This window comes from Aquarana catesbeiana, linkage group LG04 (genome assembly GCF_042186555.1).
Source record: "Aquarana catesbeiana isolate 2022-GZ linkage group LG04, ASM4218655v1, whole genome shotgun sequence".
In the NCBI taxonomy this organism is placed as follows: Eukaryota; Metazoa; Chordata; class Amphibia; order Anura; family Ranidae; genus Aquarana; species Aquarana catesbeiana.
Genome location: NC_133327.1, coordinates 267,967,513 through 267,981,534, shown reverse-complemented (window position 1 = coordinate 267,981,534; position 14,022 = coordinate 267,967,513). Strand labels below are relative to the sequence as shown.

The 14,022-nt window shown below is 44.0% G+C and overlaps 1 protein-coding gene across 22 annotated transcripts in view; it reads left to right on the top strand.

Moving 5' to 3' along the window:
* Nucleotides 1-14,022, top strand: part of DIS3L2 (DIS3 like 3'-5' exoribonuclease 2) — a 1,051,599-nt gene that overhangs the window by 478,412 nt on the left and 559,165 nt on the right. For all 22 annotated transcript variants that reach the window (XM_073626503.1, XM_073626502.1, XM_073626498.1 and 19 more), the window contains one exon: nt 4,678-4,766. In XM_073626503.1, coding sequence (XP_073482604.1) covers nt 4,678-4,766 — 89 coding nt within the window. The remainder of the gene's footprint in view (nt 1-4,677; nt 4,767-14,022) is intronic.

Below are 14,022 nucleotides of genomic sequence, written 5' to 3'. Positions count from 1 at the left end.
TTTACCACTGGTGCTCCTGCCTTTAGCTTTTCTAAACACTGTTATCTGGGAATTCTAAACCTCCTGATCTCGTACATTACAGAACACAGGAATTGGGTCATAAATATTGCGTTATATGCATGGGTTCTATCTATATAACGCCACCCATTCTATGAGGCTCCAGTTTTTTGCTAGTGTCCTTTTTCTATCTTACCAGTTTTCTTTTACACTTCTGACACTATCAAGATCTAACAGCTTAAAACCTTATGGCTCGCTAGCAGTTTCCACATTGGTTATCCTTTGTGTACATCTTGAGAACCTTAGCCAGAAACTACAGCAGCTGAGCTGGCCTGTAAGTTTTGCTTCAGGCACTGGATCCTGCGTTTAATGCTGACTTTGATACATGGTGCAATAGGTGAGTTGGCTGCAGTGTTCATTCCTATTGCACCCAAACCCTGCAGACCTACTGTTGGCCCTATGATAAATCATCAGCATGTGTTTAAGTTTTGGGTATTTTTTAAATGAACAGCCTTAAAGCTGAACTCTAAGAAAATGGCTGAATACACAGATGACATGCATATATTAGAGCTCTTGCCTGTTTAATTGTTTTTCATCCAGTAACAGCCCTACCAGACAACACAACCAGAATGGCAACGCATATTTTCTCTACTGCAGCTAAGCAATACAGTTTGATCACCACCCCATCACTAGGCTGTGATTAGAACATAAAGGTGAAGCAGCACACTGAGCCTGTCCCTCTGCTCAATCTGCTGTTTTTTTCCCTAAGCATGTTCCTTGTTAGTGTATGTTTTAATTTCTATGCAGGGATTTACAAACCGCTATTACAGGTGCATCTAAAAAAATTAGAATATCCAAAAGTAATTCAATTCAAAACGTGAAACTCATAGATTCATTACACAGTAATATTTTAAGCATTTCTTTCTTCTAATGTTGGTTATGGCTTACAGCTAGTGAAAACCCTAAATTCTTTATCTCAAAATTAGAATATTACACAAGACCAATAAAAAAGGATTTTTTTTTTAATACAGAAATGTTGGCCTACTTAAAAGTATGTCCAAATACACTATAGTATGCACTCAATACTTGTTCTGAGCTCCTTTTTCATGAATTACTGCATCAATGCAGCCTGGCATGGAGGTGATCAGCCTGTGGCACTGCTGAGGTGTTATGAAAGTCCAGGTTGTTATGATGGTGGCCTTCAACTCGTCTGCATTGCTGGGTCTGGTGTCTCATCTTCCCCTTGACAGTACCCCACAGATTCTCTATGGGGTTTAGATCAGGCCAGTTTACTGACCAATCAAGCACAGTGATGCCATGATCATTAAACCAGGTATTGGTACTTTTGGCATTATGGGCAGGTGCTAAGTCCTGTTGGAAAATGAAATCAGCATCTCCATAAAGCTGGTTAGCAGAGGGAAGTATGAAGTGCTCTAGAACAGGGGTCCCCAACCTCTGGGCCGCAGACCAGTGCCAGTCAGTGGCCTGTTGCTGTCCAGGCTGCACAGCAGGAGAGTTATCACAGATGCGATCCCCGCTCATCTCCTGCTGTGCACTTTGGAACTGATGTCCTGCTCTAAATCTTGCAGTGCCGTAACAGAAGAGAATTGCTGAGGTGCAGTGGTGAGGGGGGTTTAGTTACCAAGATGAGCACTGGTGGGTGCAGAAGTAAGAATTGATGAGAGAGAGGACAAAGGTGAACACTGGTGACAGTCTAACTTATTATTTATTTTAGCATAAAAGTTAATTCTTCTCTGTTGGTGGGGTGCAGGGGTGAGCTGCGGGCAGGGGTACAGTGGTGAGCTGCGGATGGTGGGGTGCCGAGGTGAGTGATGGGTGTTGCTGGGGAAGATTTTTACTTGGGAGGGACAGCACAGCATACATGCAGAATAGCATACATAGATCATTGGTTTAACAATGTCCCTTTAACTCCCACTGTAAAAATATGCCATACCCACTCTGACACAGACCACATCACTACTTCTCCACCCCCTCCCCCTTCTCAGTTTGAGTTCCTGCACCAATTCTATGAGGGAAAAAAAGCCTTGTAGAAGTGTCATGTTAGAGAGAAAGGGGGTGGGGGTAGGCTGCAGGGGCTCTCGGGGGGGGGGGGGGGGCTTGTGATTGCTAGGGGCACTGTAATCATTACAGTGCAGTCCCCTTTACATCGCCGCCCCCTTTACATCACCGCCTCCTTTATATAACAGTGCCCCCTTTACAGAGCGGTCCCCGTTACATGAATGTAAAGAGGCACTGTGAAGTAAAGGGGAGCTGTGGACAGACTCCGTGAATAGCCCCCCCGGTCCCTGGGAAAATTGGCTGCTGTGAAACTGGTCCCTGGTGCCAAAAAGGTTGGGGGCTGCTGCTCTAGAATTTCCTGGTAGAGGGCTGCGCCGACTTTGGACTTGATCAAACACAGTGGACTAACACCAGCAGATGACATGGCTTCCCAAATCATCACTGAATGTGGAAACTTCACACTGGACCTCATGCAACTTGGGTTCTGTGGCTCTCCACTCTTCCTCCAGACTCTGGGACCTTAAGGGGGTTGTAAACCTTTGTGGGTTTTTCACCTCCATGCATTCTATGCATGGAGGTGAAAAACCTCTTGTAGTGCAGCAGCCCCCGCGTGCCCCAGTTTTACCGCAATCCTTTTTTCTTGTGCCGGAGATGAGCACACCTGCACTAGCCAGTGTCTCATGTCCTGATTGGCTAGATTGATAGCAGTGCAGCCATTGGCTCCCGCGGCTGTCAATCAAGTCCAATGACGCAGGGGGTGGGGCCGAGTCTGGCATTTATGTCTGTGGATGCCAATGCTGGACTCGGGGGTGCGCCAGCAAGGTAACCCCCTCGGGAGAACGCTTCTCCTAAGGGGTTATCTGATGCAGGGGAGGAGCGACGAGAGCTGCCAGAGGACCCCAGAAGAGGATGTTCAGGGCCACTCTGTGCAAAACAAGCTGCACAGTGGAGGTAAGTATGACATGTTTGGTATTTAAAAAATCCTTTACAACCACTTTAATTTCCAATCGAAATGCAAGATTTACTGTCATCTGAAAAGAGGACTTGAAACCACTGATCAGTCCAGTCCTTTCTCTTTTTCGCCGAGGTAAGACGTTTCTGACGTTGTCTCTGGTTCAGGAGTGGCTTGACACAATGAATGCAACAGTTGTTGCCCATGTCCTGGATACATCTGTGTGTGGTGGCTCTTGAAGCACTGACACCAGCTGTAGTCCACTCCTTGTGAATCCCCCCCCCCCCCCCCCCCCCCAAATTCTTGAATGGCCTTTGCTTCCCAATCCTCTCAAGGCTGTGGTTATCCCTGTTGCTTGTGCACCTTTCCACTTTCCATGAATATGCTTGGATACAGCACTCTGAACAGCCAGCTTCTTTAGCAATGACCTTTTGTGACTTACCCTCCTTGTGCAAGGTGTCAATGACTGAAAGACCATTTAATGGCTCAGGGAACCTTTTACAGGTGTTTTGTTAGCTGATTAGAGTGTGACACCACAAGTCTACAATATTGAACTTTTTCACAATGTTCAGATTTTCTGAGATACTGAATTTTGGGTTTTTACAATAGTCAAAATTAAAAATGCTTGAAATATACCACGCTGTGTGTAATGAATCTATATAATAGGAGTTTCACTTTTTGAATGGAATTACTGAAATTTAACTTTTTGATATTCAATTTTTTTTAAATGCACCTGTATGTCAATTTAACTGACTGGTTCTAGCTGCATTTAAAAATGTGAAATTGAATCCAAATTTCTTTGAATAACTATTCAGTACATGCAAAAGTATTTAAGCTTTGAGGTGTTGTAATGCAGCATCACCTCTCAGGGATAGATGTGGATTTCTTGTATTTATTCCTTGTCAAAGGAGAAATGTCAGCTCCCTGTGTAAGCTGACCTCTCTCCAGCCTCAGCAAGAACAGCTAGGTTTCTGAGTGTGCCATTCTCACGGACCTCAGGAAGAAGGTAGGGGAACTTTAAAGGCTGACACTTCTGCGGTGACAGAGAAGATGTAAGTAAACAATAAAATCAATTCCTGAGGGGAAATTTTAAGGCTTCATGTACATGGGACATTTTTACAGCCTCTCCTGATTTGATTTAACTTGACAGATGGTAGCCGACGTTTAAAACGTCCGTTTTTCCGCGTTTACGTGCCGTGTTTAGCGGCGTATTGCTGCGCTTGCGTTAGCGTTTTTCATTTTTGGCTATTTGAAAAAAAAACCTGTAAACGAAACGCGGCTAAATAAATTTACAAGCTGTTACAGGCGTTTTAAATGCCTTAACATCCGTCCTGAAAGCTTTTTTTTTTGTGTTCTAAAAAATGCTTCTAAACTCAACTGCCTAAAAATGACTATAAATGACCCTGTGTACATGTACTGATAAAATAACATAGAGGAGAGTTCAGGGGCAGCTGAAAAAAACGCCCAATTGCTCCTAAACGTCCATTGACCGGCAGTAGTGTACATGAGGCCTTACATTTCAAGATTAGAAATTTAGTTTATAATGGATGGATGCTGGGAGCTAGTTCTTTTTAAACCCTGACACCAGGCATAAGTAGAACAGTGATATAAGGACAAGGAGTGTGCATGGGAAAATGTCAAAACGCCAACATGTTGCAACCTTTTGTAGGGTTTTTTAACTCCATTTTTTCTCACTTTTGTAAAATTAGATGTCAGAGCCAAGCCAGCAAATACTGGAAGAAAAGCACCCTGTAACTACAGTGCCACAGCAGATGATTGCCTTCAGAAGACTGCAAAGGTGAATTGTTTGATCTTTTTAACACATATGGAAGTGGGGAGGGGGGTTACTAAAACTGGAGCAGTTGTTATTAATCAGCTTCTACCTTCTTCTTGTTCAGTTTAAATAGAACTATAGGAAAATTTCCCCCCCCCCCCCCCCCCCCCATTGTACAGTATACTGCAGCAGGGCGGCCGCTCTGTGCCTGATTGCATACCTAGTATGTGATCTGACACTTCGGGTCTGAGGCGTGCCCCCCCCACTGTGATTGGACACAGCGGGAGCCAATCATCGGGTCTGGCGGACCCGATGTCCACCAATCGTTCCAGAGATTAGCTGGACGGCGGTCTTCCTATGTAAACAAGGCAGATTGCAGTTCTTTCAGAAGGGAAGGTAAAGATCTTGTTTTTCTGCTAAGCAGGAACATAGATCTCTGCCTTCCCACAGTAAATGCACCCCCACACAGTTGGCAAGCACTCCCAGAGAACACATTTAACCCTTTGTTCACCCCTGATGTTAACCCTTTCCCTGCTAGTGTCATTAGTATAGTGACTGAGCATATTTCTTTTTCGTCCATCATGGGACACAGAGCCTAAGTAATAACTTAATGGGCCACCTTCAGGTGATTAGTATACCCAATACAGGAAGTTCACTCCCCTATATAACCCCTCCTCCTTCCAGAAGTACCTCAGTTTTTTCGCCAGTGTCTAAGGTGTTGGTCACGAGTGAAGATGTGCTCTGAGGAGCTCCAGGAAGGATCCATGCTGGATTTAAATATCCTCTGCAACCGGATCCATCCAAGCCACTGAAGCCACAGGATGGTACCCGGGCCTCGCATAGAAGAACAAGGTTTTGCCTGTAAGCTTCTCTTTTGAGGGCTGGACCCCAGGAACTAGGACTACCTAAAGTTGCTCCTGAGGGGTGCTATACAGGTCCAAAGGAGTGGAACCCCTATTATAGGGACCCGGTCTTTGAAGGTTTACTAACGCTGCTCGCCGTGATGGGTGAAGTTTGGATCTGGCTGTTTTTTAACAGTATCCTACAGCGAGGAAAGGTAAGAGAAAAGTTTGGAACTGCAAAGTCCACCTATGCCTTTTCTTCCATATGAAACATTGTAATGCCTTAACCGCTTGCCGACTGTCTGCCTCAGTTATACTGCGGTAGAATGGCACAGGCAGGCGAATCGCCGTCGTTGTACGCCGGCTGCGACGATCGGATTCGATCAGGAACCGATCAATCCTCAGGCCCAGGGCAATGAAATCTGGCCTGGACCTGGTGATCGGTCTTGACGAATGAGATCCTTCCCCTGTCTGTGCAACTGTAAACACTGACAGGAGAAGTGATGTCATCTCCCTCGTGTCGGTCTTTTCGTTCCAGACCAAGAGGAGAGAAGACATCCAAGTGCACCAACACTACACTGACACTAGGCACTGAATTGTGTGCCTATGTGATATTGTCACATAGGCACACAATTCACCCCCCCCCCCCCCAATTAACCCCTTCACCACCTGTCACTGTCACCCAGTACAGCAATCAGATTTATTTTTTTTATCGCTGTACTAGTGTCATTAGTGACACTAATCATTGTTAGGGCAATTAGTATTAGGCCCAGATAGATTTAGGGACCCCCCTACCCCCCCCCCAATAAAGGTTTAACCCCTCGATTACCCCCTGCCACCTACAATCACAGTATAAGTGTCACGGGTGACGCAGTTTAGCTAGATTTTTTTTTTTTTTTTTTTATAGCATCAGGGCACCTGCCATATTTTACCCAATAAAGGTTTAACACCCTAATCACCCAGCAGGTGATCAAAGTTAGGTTTTAGCGTCAGATAGGGTCTGCGTTGTGCCAGTAACGCTAACACCCACGAACACACCATACCCTCCCTTAGTAGTATAGTGTCTGAACAGATCGATATCTGATCAGATCTATACTAGCGTCCCCAACAGTTTAGGGTTCCCAAAAATGCAGCGTTAGCGGGATCAGCCCAGATACCTGCTAGCACCTGCGTTTTAGCCCCTCCGCCCAGCCTCGCCCACCCAAGTGCAGTATCAATCGATCACTGTCACTTACAAAACACAACACACACTGCAGTGTTCGCAGAGTCAGGCCTGATCCCTGCGAATGCTAACAGTTTTTTTTTTTTGGTAGCATTTGAATCAGTCGCTAACAGTCGGGAGCTTTTTTTACCTGTGAGTCTCACTACTGTACCAATAAATTTAGAGGCCAAAATGTCAAATCAAAGGTACAGTAGTGAAGAGGCCTACACGTTTCTGACCATGACAGATAGTGAAGAGGAAGTCACTCATCTGTCAGATTCAGGCTCAGAATATGAACCTGTAGACAGCAGTGACACCCTGACAGATAGCTCTGACAACGGAGTTGTGGTCCCTGCCAAGGTCAGATGTACCAGGCCCCCGATCTTTTGCTGTCGTTGAGGTGCAAGAACCACAGGTCCCTCTAATGGAGCAGAGAGCCAGTACTGAATAATATAAAATTTAAACACTCACTGGTGAAAAAACAGTGAAAAAGAAAACTAAAGCAGCTGCCACACAGTGCTACTCACTAGAAATGTAAAATTATCAAAATGTGGCGCTCGCAAATGTTAAACATGTGCAACCAAGTGTAGATGAGTGCAAATGTGAATATACAAAGCAAAAAACATGTAAAAGTCCAAATAAATGTGCTGAATGTTCTGATCCGCAATGGGGAAAAAAAAAAAAAACTTTCCAAGTGCAATGGACCACAGACGCTCCAGGACTTTTCAGGTGCAGAAACGCCACCCCCACATGTGTCCCCACTCACCAAATGGCGATAACCCCCAGCTTTGTAGTCTGGGGTTCACTTCAGGCTTATGTGATGGTATCCAGAGAAGCTCAGGAGTGGTGTTGTGCACATCAGATCAAAGGATTCCTTGTTGGAATTTCTCAGAATCACCAGGCACCAAAAAAGGATAAAAAAAAGAACTAATAGTGAAAAGTACCGTTTGAAAAGGGATTTATTCCATATAAAAATGGGTACTTACAAAATAGTTGATAAAAACAGGCATATAAAGGGATTAGAGCTGCTCACGGCGTGCGTTCCAAGGAGCAGGAAATTACGTCAGTGCCACCGGAAATACGTCGACATGTTTCGCCAACCTAATTCCTGGCCCGCTCGACTGTCTTTAATAGAGGAAAGGAGGAAACATCCCCCACACAGAGGACTAATCACCATCCACATCACCATCCCATGTGGATGGTGATTAGTCCTCTGTGTGGGGGATGCTTCCTCCTTTCCTTTAAGACGGTCGAGTGGGCTGGGAATTAGGTCTTTGATAATGCCCTGTAGGTTGGCGAAACACGTCGACGTATTTCCGGTGCCACTGACGTCATTTCCTGCTCTTTGGAACGCATGCTGTGAGCAGCGTCCGGATCCATCTCTAATCCCTTTACATGCCTGTTTTTATCTATTAACTATTTTGTAAGTACCCATTTGTATATGGAATCAATCCCTTTTCAAACGGTACTTTTCACTATTCCATTTTTTTTATCCTTTTTTGGTGCCTGGTGATTCTGAGAAATTCCAACAAGAAATCCTTTGATCTGATGTGCACAACACCACTCCTGAGCTTCTCTGGATACCATCACATAAGCCTGAAGTGACCCCCAGACTGCAAAGCTATACATGTAGTTTGATGGTTTACGAGGGAAGAGATAGTCACGTAGAGCCGCCGAACTGCCCTGACTACATAGGAAGCGCTGGTAACTTAGTGTCACTCTTATTTGGAAAGGGGTACCATTTGTATGTGGACAATTATTACACAAGCGTGCCACTTTTTAGTCACTTGTTTGATCATCAAATTGGCGCATGTGGCACCGTGCGATCTAATCACCGGGGCTTTTCCCAGCGGCTTGTAGATTCCCGTCTTAGGCTGGGGGAGAGAGCCTGCTTGAGATGTAGTAATTTGCTTGCAGTGAAGTGGAGGGATAATAACAATGTTTTCGTTCTTTCCTCCCTTCACGCAGACACGACAGTCCAAATTTCTACGGCGACTGGTGTGGAGAAACCCCTCTGTGTCTACAAATATAACCTCAATATGGGAGGGGTGGACCTCAACGACCAGTTGTTGGCGCTGTACCTAATTGCCCGTAAGGCCAGACGCTGGTATAAAAAAGTGTCTGTATACTTATTTCAGTTGGCTTTGCTGAACGCTCATCTGCTATACAGAGCTTCAGGACGAACTGGATCCTTCCTTAAATTCCAGGAAGAGATCATCAGAGCCCTTCTGTGTCCAGACGGTGCTCTGGCCCAACTTCCCAACGCAAATGCAGTAAGCCGGCTGCATGAGAGGCATTTTCCGCATGTCCTCTCTGGTACCCCTACCCAAAGAACACCCCAAAGAAGATGTCGTGTCTGTAGAAAGCGCGGATTTAGGCCTGACACCCGCTTTTATTGTCCCTCCTATCCTGTCCAACCTGATCTTTGCATTGGTGACTGTTTCGAACGCTATCACACACTAGTTGAGTATTAGCTTAGGGTACAGCACCACAGTCATAGCACACGTACACAGGGTCTCGGGGTCTCGAAAGATGTGATGGCCATCACATTTTGAGACCCTAATCTGCAATGTTCAGTTTTTAGTTTTTTTTTTTTTTTTTTACAGTTTTTATAAAAGTGAAAAAAAAAAAACACACACAAACACAAAAAAAAATTAAAAAGTCAAAAATAGTTGTGGTTGTATTTTTCTTCTCTCTCTCTATTCTCTTATGTTCGCTCTCTACTGTGTGCTCTACTGTTCGCTCACTATTCTATATCGTTCTATTTTATTTTTACTATGTTTTATTGTATTTGCTTTGCAGATATGGTATGTTATACTGTAATGTTTGTTATATTGTTAACCATCATTTGCTTAGCAGGTATGCCATTCAGCGGCAGCGTGGATTTATTTATCTTGACAGCAACAGCATTTGCTCCCACGATACATAGATACATAAAGCCGTGACTCCAGCGCTGTAGGTGATTTCACCACCACAGTTAAAAAAAGATTATATATGCCGAAGCAGGGGTGGAGGAGCGATTTGCTCCTAACTTTTGGGGCGGATGCCCCCATGCTTATTATATTATATATTACACACCAATTGTGCAAGTTCTCCCACTTAAAAAGATGAGAGGCCTGTAATTGTCATCGTAGGTATACCTCACCTAATGAGAGACAAAATGTGGAAACAAATCCAGACAATCACATTGTCTGATTTTTGAAAGAATTTATTTGCAAATTATGGTGGAAAATAAGTATTTGGTCACCTACAAACAAGCAAGATTTCTGGCTCTCACAGACCTGTATCTTCTGATTATAACAGATAAAAGAAAAAAAGGCGCCTCTAAGTGCAGAATAAAACTTTTAATAACCCCAAACAAGATTGAAAACACTTACAGAATCAAGGATAAGAAGAGGCATAACATGGATGTATGAAGCAGGTGATCCGGCATCAGGAGGTCCCAGTGTATCACAGCTTTCCAGGGATAACGATATGCAGCAGCAGAAGGTCCCAGGATAACCAGCAGGTGAACACCCCAGGCTCTGGGAACACTGGTGAAGCAATCATGTCGTCTGATTCAGCATGGAGCATGAATCCCGGAAATTACGTCCGAGGGAGGGGTCAACAACCAGCATGGACCGCAAACGGGAAATATGTCATCAAAATGGGACGCGTTTCGGAACTACTGATTGGTTCCTTCTTCAAGCCAAGAACAGGTTTGTAGAAGCTGAGCTTCTTATAGTTTATGGGCGGAGCTGTGGGTGGGGCTATGGGTGGTGATAAGGAAAGAAAAAAATGCTGCAGCATCCCAGGAAGTAGTGCGATCCATGGGCATAGAACTGCACAGTAAACATAAAGACAGAGCGGGATGCAGCCCGCTCACGAAAAACGGCAAGACAAATACAGCAAGTATATATAAAAGGAAAGAAACTTGAAATCAATGAAAAAATATGTATAAAATGGAACAAAACGGTCAGACCATACTTTGCTCCTCAGTAGCAGATGCCACTAAAAGTGAATCATTTAAAAAATGATCACTGGATCAATATGTGGGGATAACAAACAGAATAAAGTAAATAGGTATACATGTGTGTGCATAGGAAACAACCGCAGAGCAAAAAAACAAAAAAAAAAATAAATGCAAAAAAATGCATAGATGCCAAAAAACGCATGGATGAAAGAAAAAAAATGCATAGATGCAAGAACAAAACAAAAAACACATAGATGCCAGAAAACGCATAGATGCAAGGAAAAAACAAAAAACGTCCATTGGGTGATTCGTTATGCGCGCACACACGCATGCGCGCGCACGCATGCGCACGCGCACACACACGCATGCGCACACACACACGCATGCGCGCACACGCATGCGCGCACACACGCATGTGCACACACACACGCATGCGCACACGCATGCGCACACGCTCACACACGCATGCGCACACGCGCATGCACAGACACACACACACGCATGCACACACACGCATGCGCACACACACGCGCGCACATTCTATAGGAAAAACAGAATACAATTGGCCAATGGAGGACATACCTAGGGGTAATATGGGCACTGTATAATGAGCATACATATGAAAATGAGGATTTAGTGGTGAATGAAGTTCTAAAGTATGGCACTGATTTAAAAATCCTCATTTAACCCTCCAAGGGCCAAAACATTCAAAGAGAAAATCCAATACATCTCTCTGTGGCAAAGCTTTCAGAAACGCTCAGCTGGGGGGAGGTCTCTAGGCATTGCCTCAATAACCCAAACCATTAGACCATCAGTGGATTTGTTATGGTATTTGAGATGGTGCCTAGGGACACTATGAGTGTCTAATCCATCAGTAATGAAACGGCGATGTTCACCAAATCGCTTACGTAATGGTCTGATAGTACGCCCAACATAAAAAAGGCCACATGGGCATGTCAAACAATAGACTACATGGTCAGAAGAGCATGTGTTAAAGCCCTTGATAGGGTATGTTTTTTACCTTTCACACAAAAATCCTTCTGGCCATGTTTAACAAACCAACAGGTTTTACATAGCGGCTTGCGGCATTGATGCATGCCCGAGATGGCTAGAAAGGTTGGAAGGGAATAACCTGGGCTTAATGGCTTACCCATAAGTTTACTAGGTGGCACCTTACTTTTAATATTTGGGGCCTTTCTATAGGCAAATTTGGGCTTATTAGATAGGACAGGAAGAAGGTGCTCGTCCTGAAGCAGCACAGGCCAATGCTTCCGCACGATATCCTCCATCTGTCTGTAATGAGAGTGAAATTGGTAATAAATCGCAAATCATGCTTATTGTCAGCATGGGTGAGAGGACGTGGTTGGATAGGTGCATCTCTGTAGTGAGCGTAAGCTGTTTGCACAATATCAGCTGGAAATTCTTTATCAAGAAATTTATCTTCCAAGATCTTACTCTGGATGTCATAGTCACTGCTTCTAGTACAGTTCTTTTTAGGTATTTTAGGTATGGTTTTTAGGTATGTTATTAAGCCATTGGGGGTGGTGGCAGCTTTTATAATGAAGAAAAGTTTCCCGCTGTTGGCTTAGTAAAATTCCTAGCATGGATCACCTTTCCAGCAAAGAATAGTTCCAAGTCAAGGAAGGCCAACTTTTCCTCATTCATGACGGATGATGTGATCATCATTTGGGATGGTAATGCATCTACAGTTTCTGATTTTGTTGCACATTGCAACAATAATGATATGGGTTTGCACTTTACCTCCGTCATGGATGAGGTAAAGTTGGCCTTCCTTGACTTGGAACTATTCTTCACTGGAAAGGTGATCCATGCTAGGAATTTTACTAAGCCAACAGCGGGGAACTCTTTTTTTTTTTTTTTTTTTTTCTTCATTTCACTCTGGTTCACAATTTCACTCTCGTTACAGACAGATGGAGGATATCGTGCGGAAGCATTGCCCTGTGCTGCTTCAGGATGAGCACCTTCTTCCTGTCCTATCTAATAAGCCCAAATTTGCCTATAGAAAGGCCCCTAATAAAAGTAAGGTGGCACCTAGTAAACTTAAGGGTAAGCCATTACGCCCAGGTTATTCCCTTCCAACTTTTCTAGCCATCTCGGGCATGTATCAATGCCGCAAGCCGCTATGTAAAACCTGTCAGTTAAACATGGCCAGAAAGATTTTTGTGTGAAAGGTAAAACATACCCTATCAAGGGCTTTCACACATGCTCTTCTGACCATGTAGTCTATTGTTTGACATGCCCATGCGGCCTTCTTTATGTTGGGCGTACGATCAGGCCATTACGTAAGCGATTTGGCGAACATCGCCATTTCATTACTGATTGATTAGACACTCAGTGTCCCTAGGCACTATCTCGAATACCATAACAAATCCACTGATGGTCTAATGGTTTGGGTTATTGAGGCAATGCCTAGAGACCTCCCCCCAGCTGAGCATTTCCGAAAGCTTTGCCACAGAGATGTATTTGATTTTCTCTTTGAATGTTTTGGCCCCTGGACGGTTAAATGAGGATTTTTAAATCCGTGCCATACTTTAGAACTTCATTCACCACTGCATCCTCATTTTCATATGTATGCTCATTATACAATGCCCATATTCCCCCTAGGTATGTCCTCCATTGGCCAATTGTAAAAATTCTGTTTTTCCTATAGGATGTGTGTATGTGTGTACGCATAATGAATCATCCAATGGACTTTTTTTTTTCCTTTTGCATCTATGCGTTTTTTTGCATGTATGCAATTTTTTTTGTTTTTTGGGTTTTTTTTGCGTCTGTGGTTGTTTCTTATGCACACGCATGTATACCTATTTACTTTATTCTGTTTATCCCCATATATTGATCCAGTGATCATTTTTTAAACGATTAATTTTTAGTGGCATCTGCTACTGGGGAGCAATGTATGGTTTGACCGTTTTTGTTCCATTTAATACATATTTTTTTCATTGATTTCAAGTTCCTTTCCTTTTATATATACTTGCTGTATTTGTCTTGCCATTTTTCGTGTGCGGGCTGCATACCTCTCTTTGTTTACTGTGCAGTTCTATGCCCATGGATCGCACTACTTCCTGGGATGCTGCAGCATTGTTTTTCTTCCCTTATCACCACCCATAGCCCCACCCACAGCTCTGCCCATAGACTATAAGAAGCTCAGCTTCTACAAACCTGTTGTCATTGGCTTAAAGAAGGAACCAATCAGTAGTTCAGAAATGCGTCCCATTTTGATGACATATTTACTGTTTGCGGTCCATGCTGGTTGTTGTCCCCTCC